Source organism: Seriola aureovittata, chromosome 21 (genome assembly GCF_021018895.1).
Source record: "Seriola aureovittata isolate HTS-2021-v1 ecotype China chromosome 21, ASM2101889v1, whole genome shotgun sequence".
Taxonomy (NCBI): domain Eukaryota; kingdom Metazoa; phylum Chordata; class Actinopteri; order Carangiformes; family Carangidae; genus Seriola; species Seriola aureovittata.
In genome coordinates this window covers 2,174,401-2,192,241 of record NC_079384.1, presented here as the reverse complement: position 1 = coordinate 2,192,241, position 17,841 = coordinate 2,174,401, and the positions used below count along the sequence as shown (strand labels likewise).

Here is a 17,841-nt window from a genome sequence, read left to right as displayed (position 1 = left end):
CTGTGATCAAACCTTGATGAAATCATCATTTCAGATCTGCTCTGCTCTGTCAGCGACAAACAGTGACACCACTGCTTCATTAGACCTGCAGGATCATCTCCTTTTATGAACTTTATTCCTACTTGATATGATTTTTAAATATCCATCGTCATCATTTCACAAAATCTGTGATGATCCAGTTTTTTTTTAAATAATTGGTCTAATAAATGAACAAACACAGATCAGTGATGTAGTTCTGGTATCAGACAGGTGATCTGATCTGTAGGTCAGACTCCAGCATCTCTTTTCCAACATTAAAGGCTCTGTTTGAATATGTAGTTAAAACCTGCTTCACACTGAACCACAGTTATTTGCTCCACTTCTACCTGAACATCTGCCAATCTCCAAAACCACTTCCTGCTCAACAGGGGCAGGAAGTGGTTCTGGTTTATTTCTGAAGATGAAGATCGCTGTTGTTGAAGTTATGGATCTTTAAACCTGAATAAAAGGCTGAAGGTGGAGACGTGTCCCTTCTGTCGATACCCAAATCTACACCCATGTCCCTCCCCCACTCCTGTCCGGTTCTCCCCTATCATCCATGTTGTGTTCAGTATTCAGTGCTAAATGTTCAACTGCATCAATTATCAGTTAAATTAAATAATTCTTTAAAATCCTTTTGATTTATTTTTCATTTTTCAGATCAAATATCGGGGACTTTAATGTGTTTGATGAAAACACATGGGTTCTGTGACAGATACATTTGTGGATATTGAAATTCTGCAGAGTTGTGGAAATATTGTAAAAGTGTTGAACTGCTCAATAACAATGCATGTCGACCAGGTAGACTTAAAGAATTAGAATATGAACGAAAACTCACTGTAAACACATTCAGTCAGTCACAATCAGACCAGTTATTTATAACTTTACACACATTTAATTTGATATGTTCCACTATAAATAAGTAAAGGAACAATTAAGTCCTGACACACAGAAACATGTCACTGTAGGAGGAGACTGTGTTGTACTGAAGGGTCGACTTGTGATAGCTGAATGTTCTCTCAGCTCAACCATGGAATAAGATTTTATAACACATCCATCCAATCCTGACTGTCGCATATAACTGTGGAAAACAGTGAACAATAGACAGAAGTTTAAGTAATAACACAGAACATTATTAATAGCTGTAGCACAGCACTTTTTTTTAAAGAAGACATGACATGAATATGCTTTTAAAATATAAAAACGTAAGAAATTATTTGTCAAGGCCGAGTAATAACTTTATCTGGTAAGTTGTAGTTATGTCACATACAGGATCCATTTCTCATTAAAAATGTCCAAAAGACAGTTTATACTAAATATTGTTGCATGGTTACAATTTATTGTGGAAAATCTAGTGTGATTTTAGACTTTAACAGTCTATGCCATAGTATATGTCTGTGGTGTATGCAACATTCATGACCAGCCCCAGATCCAGACATGGATGAGTTGTAGGACCAGAATACTGGAGCTAAAATGGCTCCTAATCGATCCTTAAGGATTTCTCTCCTGGCGTCATACATATATTCTGATCTATACATTACTTCCGGGTTTGTATGACCTACTATAGTTCTCCATCAGGCCTCCGGGCAATAAAAAATAACTTTATTCTGGAACTGCCCCTGCGCGTTCACGAATGCTATGCTAGCCGGATGCTAGCGGACTTAATACCAAAGATCCTCTATACAGTTTCTCTACTGTCTCTGTACTAGCGTCTATGTGGTGCTCGCGCAGCACCGTTTCACCAACGTCATCACTCTGCGACCTAACGTTTCCGCGACGGGTACAGTACAGCGATGGCGAGTGGTAAAAAGAGTGCTCCACTTTCCTCTTTGGCGGACTATGGGGACGATTCAGAGCCCGACTCTGAACCCGAACCAGAAGAGACAGGTACATGTTGTTAACAGGTTTAATTAGTTTAAATATAGCGACCATAAAACGCCGCTTACTGCTGAACTTCAGGTGGTAGCTAACGTTAGCTTGTAACTAGCCAACACAGCTAGTTAACACATAATGTTTGTTTTGATTAAAGAACATGAAGTTCAGTCCGAAGTTAATTGAACAGAGGGAAGTTGGTTCTTGCGGAGAGGCCGGTTGATGTTTACTAAATTTAAAAACGTGACCTTCTCGTGTGTTATGCTGTAAAGTTACCGGGTTCATGTCTTGACTCGGGTCGCACACCGGTTTGTTTTTACATCGTGATTTGGAAGTGTCCGTCTGATAAATCTATTATATTGCCAGATTTTTGAATGGAGTTTGTCTTTGTGGTGTCGTTAGTCTCCATATGGGAGCGACATAAATTTAAGCTATTTAAACTTTCACTGCTAGCTTCAGTGTTCCTGTTTGCCCCTGGTAGTTATCTGACCCCTGACCTTTTTCCTGTCTCCACCACCTTTTCCTGGCCGTCACCAGGGGGGCGTGGAGGGGGTCTGGTCTACAGCTACGATGAGGATGACTTGAACCGAACAGAGGATGTAGAGGACAAGGTGTCTGGAGATGAAGACAGCAGAGAGAGCAACTCGGTCAGTATTTGAGTTCTGAAGTCCATTATTAAGTGTTAGTGATGGTTATTAATCAAGTGTTAATCCATCCTATCAAATTATTTAAATTTAAAATGAATGATGCCTCTGCTGTTTGATAAAATTAGGTATTATGTTACATAAAACTAGTGTGTTCCCTGTTAAATCTAAATATGAGTAAAAACAATAACAACAATTCAAATACTAATAAAGTGCTTTCACAGCATGTAGAAAACAAGGTGAACAGACACACCTGAGAAGCACCGGGCGGTTCATCGCACAGTGCTTTCAGTAACACCTGTGTGATTCTTCATTGTGATGCAGCAGAGTTGTTTTTTTAAACACAAATATCACAGAGTTAAATTTAACAGTGGAGCTGAAATCTTCATCGTCATTCTGAAATGTTCCACAATTCAAATATCAGTCACCGTTTACAGCCTGTTTAATGTCAGGATTGTTTGTGTGTGTGCGCGTGTGTGTGTGTTGTTATAGTAAAGTGAATATCTTGGGTTTTGACAAACACTTTAGATGATGTCATCTTGGCTTTTTTTACTGCCAGTATTTTTGACGTTTTATAGACTCAGCAATTAATTAATAAAATGATCAGCTGATTAATAGATAATGTAAATAATCATTAGTCGCAGTCTTATGCTCGACCACCAAAACTCTGACCCCAGCGCTGTAATCTGATGTCACTGTGAAACTGGTTGACAGCTCCTTTAATACAGCGATAAACATCATACAACACCTACATCTGAGTTTAGTTATTCCTTTTTGCATCAGTGATGTATTTTAAAACTGCAGTGAAACGGAACCATATTTAAAATTAAAATTAAGATTTCACATCATCTGTCACTTGTAGGTTTCACATCTTATGTCTTGTATTTATGTGTGTCAGTTCTGAGAGAAAATAAAGGCAGTTCAGACCATGGAAAACAAGCAGTTAGATGACACAACAGTGTGTATTTACAGGATTGGTGCAGGCTGCTCCTGGAGGTGTTAGTTATGTAACTGAAGTGTTGTTATGTAACTGAAGTGTTTTACAGTTTTATACAGTTTCACACCAATAAACTCCTTTACAGTCACATGTAACATGATGTTTGTTCCTGTTTTGTTTTTAACAGAAATGTGTATCAGTCCAGTTGTAACTTAAAATACAGAATCAAATGGAAATCATTAAAAATACTCTGTAGTGGGAGAGGAGGGTCTAAAACATGAAGAGGGCGGTTTTTTCAGTCCACTGCTGGTTCTGGTTCTGGTTCTGGTTCTGGTATGTGCTGCTCCCCCGGCCCTGGTCTCTTGTCCCTCTGAGCTGTACAGTGTTAACCCTGTCATTCTTGTTTTTATAGGAGATGGAAGATTCTGACGAGGGGAGGGACGCAGATGATGTTGAGGTATTTGAACACCACCTGGTGTGGCAGGGACTGGATCTGGAAACGGATCAGACCTGATCCCTTTCTCGTTTGTTGTGTGACTAACAAGAAACGAGGGGACGGCACTTGAACTTGCATGATATGAAGAAGCATGAACACTAGGTGGTGCTGTGGGTTTATATGTGTGTGAATGTAATAATAACAAAAGAGGAATTTTATGTAGATGAGACCAGGTCTGTGATTTGTGCTGATGGTGTGTTCCATCTTCATGTTTGTTAAACCTGAACCAGCAGAGCACACTGCTCAGACCTGCACTGTTCCACCATACTAACCCCACCCTGTGTGTGTGTGTGTGTGTGTGTGTGTGTGTGTGTGTGTGTGTGTGTGTGTGTGGTGTGTGTGTGTGTGTGTGTGTGTGTGTGTGTGTGTGTGTGTGTGTGTGGTGTCACCGAGGTGAGAGTGAGTCATAAACACAGCGTTAGTCAGAGGGTCTGTTTTTGTACAGCTGCAGGTCTTTGATGTGAATCTGATAAATTGGTACCTCCGATCAGTGTGAGACCATCACACTGAGATAACAGAGCTGCTAACATAAAGATCTTGTGATAAATATCATTATATAACATTTGGTACCGACCAAGTAATTTGGAGTCATGGGACTTTTAACGACATGTATCACTGCGATTTACAGGTAATTAGTGTCGCACTAACGGTTGTTAAAGGGAAGGAAAGAAGCCTGGATGCTGAATCACAGCTGTGCTGATATTCAGTACGACATCACTCCCCCTCGTGTGATAAGGCGCCATTTTAGTTAACAGTAATAAGCAACAACAGATTATGATTTGTTTGTGTATTTAATCATTTATTTGACTACACCAACACAAATACTTCCACAGCTGGACTGGTGCCAGACTGTTGCTAAGCAACACATAAACATTTTGCTGACCTGCACACTAGCTTTCTACTTTGTCTACACATTACTTCAAGGCTGAAAACAGTTCAAAGTCCATGTTGGTGCTTTACAGTGTCAGTTTCATTTTTGGTCTTCTCTAATTTGTCGAGGTCAGCTGATGTCATATGAGCGCTTCTTCCCTTCATCCTCTTCTGACGACCACACATCATTTAATTCAAATGGGATTTCTGAAAATATTTTCATCTTTGCGAAGTTTGTTAAAATCTAAGACAGATAACGATCGTTAATTTAACGCTGATTAACGGTTAATAGAACACAGAGTGATACATGTAGTGAAAGGTCCCCTGGCTGTTGTACTCTATATCAGCACTCGTGGAATGACTCTCATCCAATCAAATTACTTGGTCAGAACTAACTGTTGTATGAAGTTGAATAATTACCACGTTGACTATGTTTGTATGAAGCCCTCAGTGTTGACTGACAGGTGTCAGCTCTGGTGTTTAGCTTGTTTAGGTTCAGAAGTATTAACTGACATGAGGAGAGTGAATGTTAGTGTGAGCTCTCTCTCCATCCTTCCACTTTATTATTACTGCAGTTATCTAATCTGTGGATGGAGTGGCAGCTCTTCGTTGGTGTTTTGATACCGTTCTGGTGAAGTGTAGATAAGGAGTCAGCACAAAGCTGGAGCCTCCTTCCCGGGGCTCTGAGAACGTCTTTGAAGTGTTGGTGCTGCCCTTTATACTGAAGGGGAGGAGCTGCAGGAGCTGCCAGTGTCAGGCTGTTGTTGCGTTGGCTGGCTGGGCAAGCATATATTATATTTATTTTATTTATTATAATCTACTGACTGAGCTTTACTTTTTATCTAGCGCCACCTGCAGGTGAACTTCTTTTAAACTAGTGAAATCTGATACAGATGTTCAGATCCAACTGGAGGATAAGTTGTAATAATTTCCCTTGAGCGCCGCCATCAGGTCACAATCAGAATCTCCCAGTGTGTGACAACAGTCACGTCAGCCTCAGCTACACTGACCAGGTAAACATTATACCAGTTAAACATTAACATGTTAGCATTGTCACTATGAGCATGTTAGCCTGATAATTTTAGCATCAATAGCATGACTGTAGAGCCTTAGCCTTGTTTGAGGACAACCACTTTTTTCCTGAATGAAAATGAGGCAGAGGATCAACCTCAGACCTCCTACAGAGATTTCTATTTATTTATTTTCTATTAAAAAAACTTAAATATCAAATCATATAGCATCTGGACTGGGCTTTAGAGCCTGTATTACAAACAGAAGGTAAGCCAGTCCTTCCCTGGTAACAACAGATAAATTGAGTGTGAAACAAAGACATCTGGTTATTTATATATTCAAACAATAAATACACAAAGACAACAGTTGTTTACTAAAAACCAAAGGATCTGATTTCCAGTCTGCTGCTGAAACAGTGAACTGTGCCAAAAAGAAATAGGAACTACTGTGTGGTCCAGTCCAACAGACAAAGATGTGAAGGGTTTCTGTTGAGACTGTGGAGGAGGAGTGTATTCACCTGTAGGTTGTGCTGGGTATGTTGTATTGCTGGTGTATAGCTGTTGTATTGTTTGGTAGCTGCTTGGTCAGAGTTGCTGCTGCACGTCACAGATGAAACGATGATGATGAAGATGCGTACACACACAGCCTGAATCCAGACGTACTTTGTGATAAAAGTAGATGGTTTTTGCTGGTTATTTTTACAGTGTGGTCACAGATTCAGATTCAGTTTTATATCAAAATGTGAGTGAAAGCTTCGTGTTAGAGACCAGGAGTCAGACGTCCAGTTAAATGTTACCGTTGTGTTTCCTCACATCTGTCTGACACACAGTTCTCCTGGTCTGATTCGTCCTGACGTGGTTTGTTCTAGTAAATTTAAATTCATAAAAACACTGAGGATGCTGCTGCAGTGTTTTAGCTCAGTGTGACTTCTGACCTGATGAGGTCAGTGAAGTGATGAGTTCATTGTCTCAAACAGCAGGTGTCCTGGATGTATTTCCTTGGTTTGGATTTATTCTAGCAGGAACCTTCCTCCCTCCTCCCCCCTCCTCTCCCTCCTCCTCGTGATTTGGCCAATCTCAGGACCATTCTTTGATGTGCCCGTGCAGTTGCTAGGTGACGATGTGATTCCTGTGAATAACAGCCCTGTTCCTTTGTGCTGAACCTGTGTTCTGCCCACAGTGCTGGCACAACAGGCTTCTCCTCCTCCTCCTCCTCCTCCTCCTCCTGTTGAGGCCTCTCAGATTTACTGCTCTGGTTTCTATTACTTCTTAGAAGCCTTTCTATCTGCTTCTGTTCTGAGCACTGCTGCATCACATCTGTGATTTGTAGCTTTTAGCTACAGATGGAATTGGTTTCTGTTTCCAGCTCCATGTTTTCACTAGAACTGACTTTGGCTGATTGGACAGTTTATCTCATCACTTATAATCCTCTGTAATTAACACGAACCCATCTGAGAGCACGGGTCAGTAACATCTGGCTCTGGTGCTGTTCATGTTTCCCTCCACTGAGAGTTCATGTTTGATTCTCCTGGGTCAGTTTGTTCTTATGTTGACCATCTCACAGTGCGACTGCTGTGTCGACCCACGTCTACTAACCAACCAATAGGAACGCAGCATGTACGTTTATGCTAGATAATACTTACCTCGTGCTCTTTTTGTAAAAATTCTGTCCCGTGTTGGCCTCTTCCTTCTCATCATCCTCCTACTCCTCCTCCTCTTTGATGTTTTTCCATATATATAAATAACACTGTTAAAAAGGCTTGTTTCTGTAGTGCTGCAGATAGAGGATGTTTTATTCTTGTGTATTGACTCAGTCGGTTCAGGTGTCGATCATCGTACAGTGTGTTAGACCACGGTGTCTCACAGTGTGACCTGATGAATCTGTCAGTGTGTAGACGCCTCGGAGGAAACCTAAAGATCCTCTGTGTTTTTACAGATCTTGGAGACAGAAAGAAAAGACCCCAATGAGCTAGTTGGTGAGTACACACACACACACACACACACACACACACACCCACCCAAAGGATAAAGCTGCTGCTTGTCTTTATATCCCATGAAAACGCCCTGAACCATCAATGACCTGATCCTAAGAAGAACTGTGGGTGTCTCCACAGACATGTGCCCTAACGCTGGCTGACACGGTCCTTTATCAATATGAACATATCACTAAGGTATCAGGACCATCTGACATGTGATCTCCTTCAGATGAATCATTCAGATCGAATCATTAAAAGTGTTTATGTTTAGATATTGAATGTTAAAAGTTCAGTCTCTGCTAGTCAGACCACGTTATCTCTGGACCTGCTGCAGGGAGGGAGACAGTAGGCGGGGGTTAGCTGGTTAGCAGCCACTGAACTTTCAAATTAAAGTACTTACATATAGCAGCTTGTAAATAAATAACAGCACTGTCCAAACAAATACTCTATTATTATTATTATTATTATTGTTATTATTATTATTATTTGAAATATAATAAAAATCAAGTGTAATATCCAGATCGCAGGAGCTGCAGTAAGCGTTGTGATGCTACAGAGACGCCCCACACATCACACTCTCCAGACGTGAAGGAACAAGACCCAACCAAAATCACATCAGCTGAAATCACAATCACAATATCTGCCAAAATAATCGCAACAAGATTTTTTTGTGGGTGAAAATCAGCAGCGAGCAGACAAACATCTGAAAGACACAAATCAGGACCTCGGGTCAGGACTTTCACAATAAAATCAGAGCAGAAACAGGAAGCAGATCATAGATTGAGGTTGTCGTGGGATCTTTCGCCCACCTCTAGCACCAGATGTGGATCACAGGATCTGAAGGACTTGATGAGACATTCCTCAAAAAAAACATGATGAAACAAAATGTTTAAACTAGTCTGAATGTTTTCTCTGTCCTGCCATAAACAATGATAAAAATGTTTTTGTGGGCAGGTTTTGAAAGAAGCTTCAAAGAACTTTAAAGAATTCATCATTTTTAATTAGTCAAAGGTCCAGGTCACATTTCTCTAATTAGATGTTATTGTTATAAACTGGAGATGAAACATGATTCTCGCTGCTGGTTTTCATTCGTTCTCTGACGTATGAGTCACTGACTGGAACCAGGTCAGTTACGGGGGCTGACAGGTGGGTTGTGAGTGTTTAACTGTTGGTCACTGAGTCATAAGTGACCTGTACAGGTGTGATCAGATCAGACAGGAAGTGAGTGATACAGGGAGTGTTAGTGTGTTCGGTGTGTGTGTGTGTGTTTTATAGAGCTGTCTGTCAGAACAGAAAGAAGGTGTTGTGTGAGCCTGTAGATTATACAGCACAGCAATCATCATCATCATTTCATGTGATGATGCTTAGCTTTGAGGAGAAATTATTAAAATCATTAAATTAATTAATTTTTTGCCACAATATATTAATTTAAATTTTAACATCATGAAATACAGCCTCTAGCTGTTGTGAAATATACTGTATATTTCATCATATACAAGCTGCATTCACTCTGAACACAGGAAGGAATAAGAATAAATAAATAAAAACAAACAAACAGACAAAAGCTTCTCTCATCTTAACAACTGTCAATCTATTAAAAATGGAGAATATTGATTATAATGCTACAAAGTAAAACAAGTGATTAGAGGACGAGAAAATAATTCAATAAACAAATACATAAATCTCATTCAATCTAAATCTTTAACAAAATGAATAAAGGGCCTCCATATATTCTCAAATATTAATATGTAGGAAATCCTTTCTAATGGAAGACTTGATAACATCTGTCTTATCCATTGAGTCGTGCTTGGTCTGCAGTGCATATGCACGTGTTTGGCATAAAGCAGACTGAGGTCTATAAATGCTCGTTACTCAAGTTGTGTTTCTCTGGGTGTAGAGCAATGAGTTTATTTTGAATGGAGATGAACTTGTCGGGCTGTAGTGTCTCTAACAGCAGACACAGTCCCTCCCCACACGCAGCAGTAGCTCCTCCATCACCATCTCCACCGCCGCCGCCTCCTCCTCCTCCTCCTCCTCCTCCTCCTCCTCCTCCTCCTCCTCCTCCGGTCCGTGGCAGACTGAAGGAGAAACCACAGAGCGACTGGAGGAAGTTTAGTTTTCACCATCACAGTGACTCGGAGCCTGGACACTTGACATTCCTGCAGCAGAGCCTGGCTCCTCTGTCCCGTCTGTCAGTAAATGTCACAGAGTGTCAGCAGCTGAACACAGCTCTCTGTGTGTTTGCTGAGGGGATGGAGTGTCCATCACACACACACACACACACACACACACACACACACACACACACACACACACACACACACAGCCTCAGGCCACAGATTGTGACTTTCTGTCTGTTTTGTGAGACAGATGGTGACTCTGAAGCAGAGAATAATCTTCTCTGTGTTCCCATGTTCTTCGCGTCTGTGCTGCTGTTAATGAGAGTATTCCTGTCACACTGAGCTGAGTGTTTGTTAAGCCCCTTTTCCACTGCTCGAAAAAAACCCGCTAAGACCCGCTCACATCGGGCTTTTGTCGGCAATGGATAAGGGTTCAAATCAGTATTCACACCCGGGTCACATGAACCTGCAGTAATCTCAGGTGTTTATCGGCTCGGTGATAGAAACACAACACCCAGGTGAACTCGCTAATTTTCTGCCCTTTCCCTGCCGTAACGTCTCTCAGTCGGGAGGTGAACGAGTGAACGCAGCCACAAAATAAGTTTTTAAAACTAAAAATCACCAATCAAAGGCTCCGATTTACAGCAGCACGGACCCGGGGATGAGACTAGCGGCTTGCAGCTCGCTCTCTCTCTCCACTGCGTCTCTGTGCGTCCTCAGTACGAACAGAAAGACAAACTTGACTGTCAGTGGCAAAAGGAGCCAATCAGCTTTTTTAAAATAAACCAACCTATTTATACCTGCTAATGTTGGTGGAGAAAGGGTATAAGGCAAACTGACTGATCCCCCTGCAGTTTATGTTAGTGTTTAAGTTAGAGTTGGTCCATCAAGGCTCCTAATGACGGAGTAAATCTCCTGTTGTCCACAGTGGATTAACAGACTCCCACAGTGTGTGTCTGTCTGTCAGAGGTTAACGAAGTACCGAGCTAACAGCTAACTCTGGCTCATCGCTCGTTATGTTTTTGTTCCTCAGTCAGGACCTGAGGCGCCGTGTTCTCAGGTCGTCTCGACAGACACGTGTCCGTCCATCTGTCCGTCTAGATCTTGGCGGTCAAAGGTCAAAGATCACGGCGGCCATATTCTGGAGAAGCGTTCACTTCACGTTCAGCATTTTAACAGTATCAGAATGACTGTGAGTAGATCAGCGGAGCGTTGTGCTCAGGGGAGGACTGTGCCAACACATTCCTGATCCTGGTTTTTCCCAGTATCATAAGGATCTGTATCGACCTGTCTGTGTGTTCACTGGAGTCTGAGACTGATCTTTCATTTTAATCCACTCTTCTCTGGAACTCACATTCAACCAGGAATAAAACTCCTCGTTTATATTTGAAATGAGATTTTCCTTTTAATGTGTCTGAGTGGGTCGTAATTAAATGTTATGACATGGGTTTGCCGTCATTACATCATCAGTAGGGTTTTTATTTTTAGAAATATAAAAATGAGGATGGTGAGATTTTTGTTGGTCTTGTTCCTTTACGTCTGGAGAATATAATTCGTCGGCCGGGACGTCTCTGTAGCATCACAACGCTAATGATGCTAACGATATACACAACAATGTGACACGTCTGACATTAATCAAACGATGATTTGGATATTGCACTTGGACATATTCTGATTCAGATTATATTTAAATCAATTTTGCAGCTTTAATCATCAGCACATAGAGACCTGATAACAGACCTGTAGGGAGTCTGACACACACACACACACACACACACACTCTCTCTCTCTCTCTCTCTCTCTCTCTCTCTCTCTCTCTCTCTCTCTCTCAGCTTTACTGATGTAAGTAGCCAACAGAGGCAACGCCCTGCCCCTCCTTTGGGGGAGCTAAACCAGCGCAGCTGAGGGGGGAGGAGCTGCTCGTCCTCTGACATGTGGGAGATCAGGGAGTCCCACATGAGTCTGTGGTCCTCCAGGTTTCAACTGTGAACCACTGATGTTCATGTCCACAGGCATAACGTGGTCTGAGAGGACAGACCACATCAGATACAGATACTGATTCTTCATCATTGTTGATTCTCTACAAACTTCTAATTTCTCCTTTTTAAAAAAGTTTTTCAAAGTTAAATTTTTTTAGTTTAATTTAACAGTTTATACAAGAGCCAAAAAATGAGTCTAAATTCATCCAGATGAGTTCTAACTGTAAATCAAGAAGTTCTTGTGTATTGACTGATAGATTATTATATTATTATTATGATTATTATATATAACATGTGCACAGATGTGTAAGAAGATGATGTACAGAAAAGCTGCAGTAATTTAGAAACAATTTGTAATGTTTCTAGTAAGACAGCTGTGTTGTAGTATCGTATAATAATATAATACACTATAATACATTATACCATCTGTTCATGTGTCACAGTAAAGCTCTGAAGAGGATTTACCTGCAGCATCACAGTCTCTACACTGACAGGTTTATTCGTCTGCTCCAAACTCACCCTGATCATTGTTGTTAAATCAGATCATAGGATCTTTATCTAAAATAAATTCTCAGTATGTTTTTAAACTGACCTCAGTTCAGTTTTTTGAGGACGTTACTGTGGAATTTTCCTCTTCTGCTTCTCTAATATGAAGTTTTCACTGAGACGGCACAACAAAATCATCTTCTCATGTCCTGTCAAGTTTTTACCTGCAGACGATCTGCACAGAATGTCAGCACACGCACGCACACACACACACACACACACACACACACACACACAGAGAGCTCGCAGCAGTTGTTCAGAGTGTGATTGATGGCGCTGAGCGACTGTAAAGACTGTCTGTCTGATACAGAGTGACACTGAAGAATGCCTGGCCTCCAGTCAGAGAAACACAAAGAGGCAAGTGGAGCAGGGAGAGAAAACAAGGGAGAGAGCGAGGGAGGGAGGGAGAGGAGCCTCCCTTCTCCTTACAAGCCTCAACAACAGCCACTCCCTGTCCTGAGCATGCACTCCTCATACCACACTGCCCTATAAAACACACACACACACACACACACACACACACACACACACACACACACACAGGGTCTGACTAACGCACACACTGACCCTTTGTTTCATGACCTGAGTCTGTTTTTCGATCCTGATCCTGATCCCAGCTGCCCTCTGATTTGTCAGGTGTTAATTCAGAGTCAGTTGAAAAAGGAGCTTCTTGGTTGAAGCTCATTCTGCAGGTAGAGACATGCAGCCGCTGCTGAGTGAGGACTCATGTTTCTTTCTTCTCTACAGCTCTCTTCTCAGAGAAGGTGAGGAACATGTCACCTGACGAGATCAGGATTCCCCCCGAGCCCCCCGGACGCTGCTCCAACCAACTACAGGTCTGTCACATGATCATCTCACCCAATAACTGTCGCTGCAAAGCTTCAGATGTTACCACACTTCAGTCCAATGATCAGACCGGAGCAGAGGGTCCGGGTGCCCCACACTGTAGATAAAGATGGACGTAGCCTCACTGACGTCACCCACAGGTTACTGAAGAGTGAGCTGATCCACCGCCGCCATCTTGGCAGTGCCTGACTCCACCCCTAATTCCCAACTAATCCAAAAATGGGCAAGGAGGAGGGGCGTGGGTGGAGCTTGTCTAATAACTGGGACAAACATACACTCCTGTTAGCATCATTAGCGCAGCTTGGCATCCTGCTCGAAGGCCACCCTTAGGAGTATTCATTTGCTGGCTAATTAGCTAGTTAACATGCTAAGCTAACAAGCCATGTAGCTCAGACTTCCTCTTGTTCTGTCAGTCAGTTAATGATCTGTCTGATGTTTACCTGAAGAATCCACACACTGTAAATAAAGATGGACGTAGCCTCCTGTGACGTCATATACAGGTTTCTGAAGCTCAGAGTGAGCTGCTGCACCGTCACCATCTTGGCAGTGTCTGACTCCGCCCCTAGTTTCCAGATAATCCAAAAATGGACAAAGAGGATGGGCATGTGAGGAGCTGAGACTTTGGTGCATACGCTTCACCCACCTGTCACTCAAAGAGGCCGCGCCCTCAACTATACATAACTGTAGTCCTTAATAAAATGTAAACAGGTGAGTTATATAAACAGGTGTCATGAAGGAGGAAATTAGCTCTAGAGACCAAAACTGTTTTTGTACCAGGCTGTAAACATGTTTATTTCTGCTGTAAAGTTGGACATTTTAACATGGGAGTCTATGGGGACTGACTCGCTGTTGGAGCCAGACTCTAGTGGTCGTTAGAGGAACTGCAGCTGCTGGTTCTTCATTGCTGGCTTCATGAATCGGCCTCAGAGGTTGAAGCTTGGTTTTATTCTGACTGTAAACTTGTTTTTATAGATGAGATAAAAAGATAAGGGAAGATAAGGAAACTTCTCTGTCTGTTTTGAGTTTAGACGTTAAAGTGAAGGGTTAGGTGGTGATGGCCGCCACCACCCCACCTCCCTCGGAGACAACTCTTCGTCATCTTGGTGTTGATTTAGTCAGAATCAGATGTTCTCCATCAGAGTGAATACTTCAGTGTGTCTGGTTCCCTCTGGGGTTACAGATAAGTTCTGGTGGCTTCATAAATCTGAGACTCCTCCCTGTAATTACAGTGAGATCCTCAGTGTCAGTATCAGCCGCTCTCTCTCTCCTCTGTGGTTAACTGCAGTGAGGAGCCGGGGCAGGTCGGGACACACGGCTGACTCAGTAAGTGAAAAGCTCAGCAGTATCCCCGCTGGGCTGACACTCCCCCACCTAATGATTCACCTTCGCCAGAGCTGCCTGGATATCCCTGCCCTCCGGCTGCGGAGGAGCAGGCGAACGCAGCCTGATTGGATTAGAGGATGGTTTTTATACTTAATTAGTTTTTTTTTTTTTTTCTTTTCACCACTGATGGAATGTGCGACCCTGAGATTAAGAAATCCCACTGTCAGTTCACTGGGCGACTCCCCCAGAAAAACCAACTGTATCAGCTGTTTATCACATGAACAGAAGCAGGACCTCAAACAGACACGGGCCACAGAATATGACTGGACGTGTTAAATCACAGATGATCCTTTAACTCATCAGTCATTAGTGTGATCACTGAGAACAGCTGGAGCATGGTGAGATGATCCGATCTAGTTCAGACGAGTCGTACAGAAGTTTCTATATTTACATATTTAATTGAACCTGACCATGTTGACTGCTAAACAGCTAGCCCGCTAACCGCAGCTGGTCCTGGTTCTGCTCTGCAGCCTCCGTGAGCTGGTGTAGCTCCACATGAACCGGTTCTCCACCTGAGCAGAAGCAGAACCACTGTCACCAGCTGTCAGGACTTTCACAATAAAACCAGAGAGGACACAGGAGTCATGATCCTGGCCACAAAGATTGTCATGTGATCATCTTGGACTTGGAGGAGATGATGAGGAGGTGTTGCTGTGGAGCAGCTTCCCTCCCTCCATGTTGTTGTTGTCAGGCCTCATTTATCTCTGTGCTGCCTCCAGCTGCCAGATTTCTGCGGCTTTGTTGAACCTGGTTGTTAAATATTTCCCAGAGGTATCAGAGACTTTATTTAAACCAGCAGAGTTAATCATATATACTGTTTGTATGTAGGTGTTATTAGATGACAGTGACAGTGTGCGGACAGGTGTGGATGTTCTGCTGTCGGCTCACCTCCCTCTGGTTTGTGTTGTGACAGGAGAAGATCCACAAGCTGTATGAGAGGAAGCTTCATGGAGACTTTGACACAAACAGCCACATTCAGAAAAAGAAGGAGTTCAGAAACCCCAGGTACACACACACACACACACACACACACACACACACACACACAGATCAGCACAGTCACTCATTCACCTCCTCTGGCTCCTTCAGTATCTACGAGAAGCTCATTCAGTTCTGTGGGATCGATGAACTGGGAACCAACTACCCAAAGGACATGTTTGATCCTCATGGCTGGTCAGACGACTCCTACTACGAAGCTCTGGGTAAGACTGTGTGTGTGTGTGTGTGTGTGTGTGTGTGTGTCTATGTGTGTGTGCTCAACACTCGTCTCTCTCGTTCTTCAGCTAAAGCTCAGAAGGTGGAGATGGACAAACTGGAGAAAGCCAAGAAGGAGAGGACCAAGGTGAGCCGTCACACTGACGACAAGAACCAGATGTTGGTGGGTCTTTGAGGGTTTGTTGACCAGTGGAAAAGGGGGGAGGGAGAAAACTGTGACTCATGCTGCGATCATCAGCAGCTGCACATCAGTCAGACACTGGACTTGAACGAGCAGGTTCACTCAGGTACACTCATTATTTCTGAAGAGGTTAACCCTGAGACTCCATGAGGACCTTGAGGTCCTGTGGTCTGATGAGGGTCTAGAAAAACATCACGTCCTGGTCCAGATGTTGAACTGTGATGAGAGGATGATGGAGAGACTGATTCACATCATATTGTGTCATTATGTGTTTCATAGATTGAGTTTGTGACGGGGACGAAGAAGGGCACCAACCCCTCCAGCACAGCAGCCCCCACCACCAGCAACACCACCACCACCACAGCCACAGGTAAACACCCACCTCTGACCCGACCTGCAGACTGTGACCTCGTTCACTGATGTTAGTTCATTTTAGTGACTGGTTAACAACAACTCTGTCACTGTCACTTCCTGCTTCAGATGTTGTTAAACTGTGATTGGTGGATAGAAAAACACAAACAGATTCACAAACTTCATGTGTTGTCATAGAAACTGGACTGAGTCACAATGAGACAAATATCACTGCAGAGTCCATTTCCCCCCCAATGAAAACATTTACAGATCATTTTATTAAACCCAGTGTTGTTGACTGACCTCTGACCTCTGACCTGCACCCTCAGTGTGAAAACATACTGTTATCACACCTATAAACATGGCATCTGGTGACTCAGGTGAGACCCAGTCTGTCCTCAGGTACCAGACCCGGGTCCTGGTCTAGATCCTGATCTGTCCTCTTCTCTCCAGCAGAGGCCCAGAAGAGGAAGAGTAAGTGGGACTCTGCGATCCCTGTGACCCTGGCCCAGCCCACCCTCATCACCACCACGGCCACCCTGCCCAACGTCGTCTCCGTGACAACCACTGCCAGCGGTACCAAAACCACAGTCATCTCTGCAGTGGGCACCATTCTGAAGAAGGCGAAGCAGTGATGGAGCAGGGGGCGGAGCTACTGATCCCCAACAGAGACTGACGTAAACACCTGGAACACCTGTGTTCTCTTTCACTCAGTATACACGTGACGAGACGCAGCGTGAGGACAAACGACCTGAGGACTCTACAGACACTTCCTGCTCCACCTGGACCAGACTCAGACCTCCTGCTCCACCTGGACCAGACTCAGACCCCCTGCTCCACCTGGACCAGACTCAGACCTCCTGCCTTCTGTCTCTGGGACAGTGTGATGGCTGCTGTTTTTCATCTTCCTGTTTATTAGTTTAACATGAATGTGACCTGGTTCAGTAAGAAAACGACTCTGACTCAGTTCTGGTAGAAACATCTGAACAAAGTTTATTTTTATATCACACTCGTAGTTCAGTGTTTTCATGTCTCCGCGTTTTCAGCTCTGTGTTGTAGCTCAACGTGTCGTTCTTCAGATGTTTTTTTTTTCCTTCAGATTCAGATTTTTTTACACTTGTACATATGTGTTGATGATGGTGAATAAATGGATCAGATGTTGCCTTTTCAGATGGATTAATGTGTGTTTTTGACCTCGTTTCTCTGAATCAGAAACAGGTTGATGTTTTGCTTTTCACATGAAGATCAAACATGTTTTCTACATGTGGCTGTGGCAGTGATCTGTTACTGACACACACACACACACACACACACACACCACTCTTCTGTGTCTTCTCTCAGGGAGTGTGCGTGTTCCAGGTGGAGTTTGAGCATCAGCAGGTTGAAGCTGACAGTGT

At 43.1% G+C, this 17,841-nt stretch overlaps 1 protein-coding gene across 2 annotated transcripts; it reads left to right on the top strand.

Annotated features, from left to right (window-relative positions):
- Positions 1-1,756: 1,756 nt before the first annotated feature.
- Positions 1,757-17,620, top strand: sap30bp (SAP30 binding protein). Of its 2 annotated transcripts, none has more exons than XM_056366836.1 (10): positions 1,757-1,905; positions 2,428-2,537; positions 3,884-3,928; positions 7,784-7,823; positions 13,216-13,304; positions 15,611-15,702; positions 15,787-15,899; positions 15,981-16,039; positions 16,373-16,463; positions 16,901-17,620. In XM_056366836.1, exons 1-10 carry the CDS (start codon positions 1,812-1,814, stop codon positions 17,077-17,079), a joined length of 912 nt encoding a protein of 303 aa, XP_056222811.1. In that variant the 5' UTR covers positions 1,757-1,811; the 3' UTR covers positions 17,080-17,620. The 2 variants fall into 2 exon arrangements, with proteins under 2 accessions (XP_056222811.1, XP_056222810.1); XM_056366835.1 differs by having other exon boundaries at positions 16,898-17,620.
- Positions 17,621-17,841: the final 221 nt, after the last annotated feature.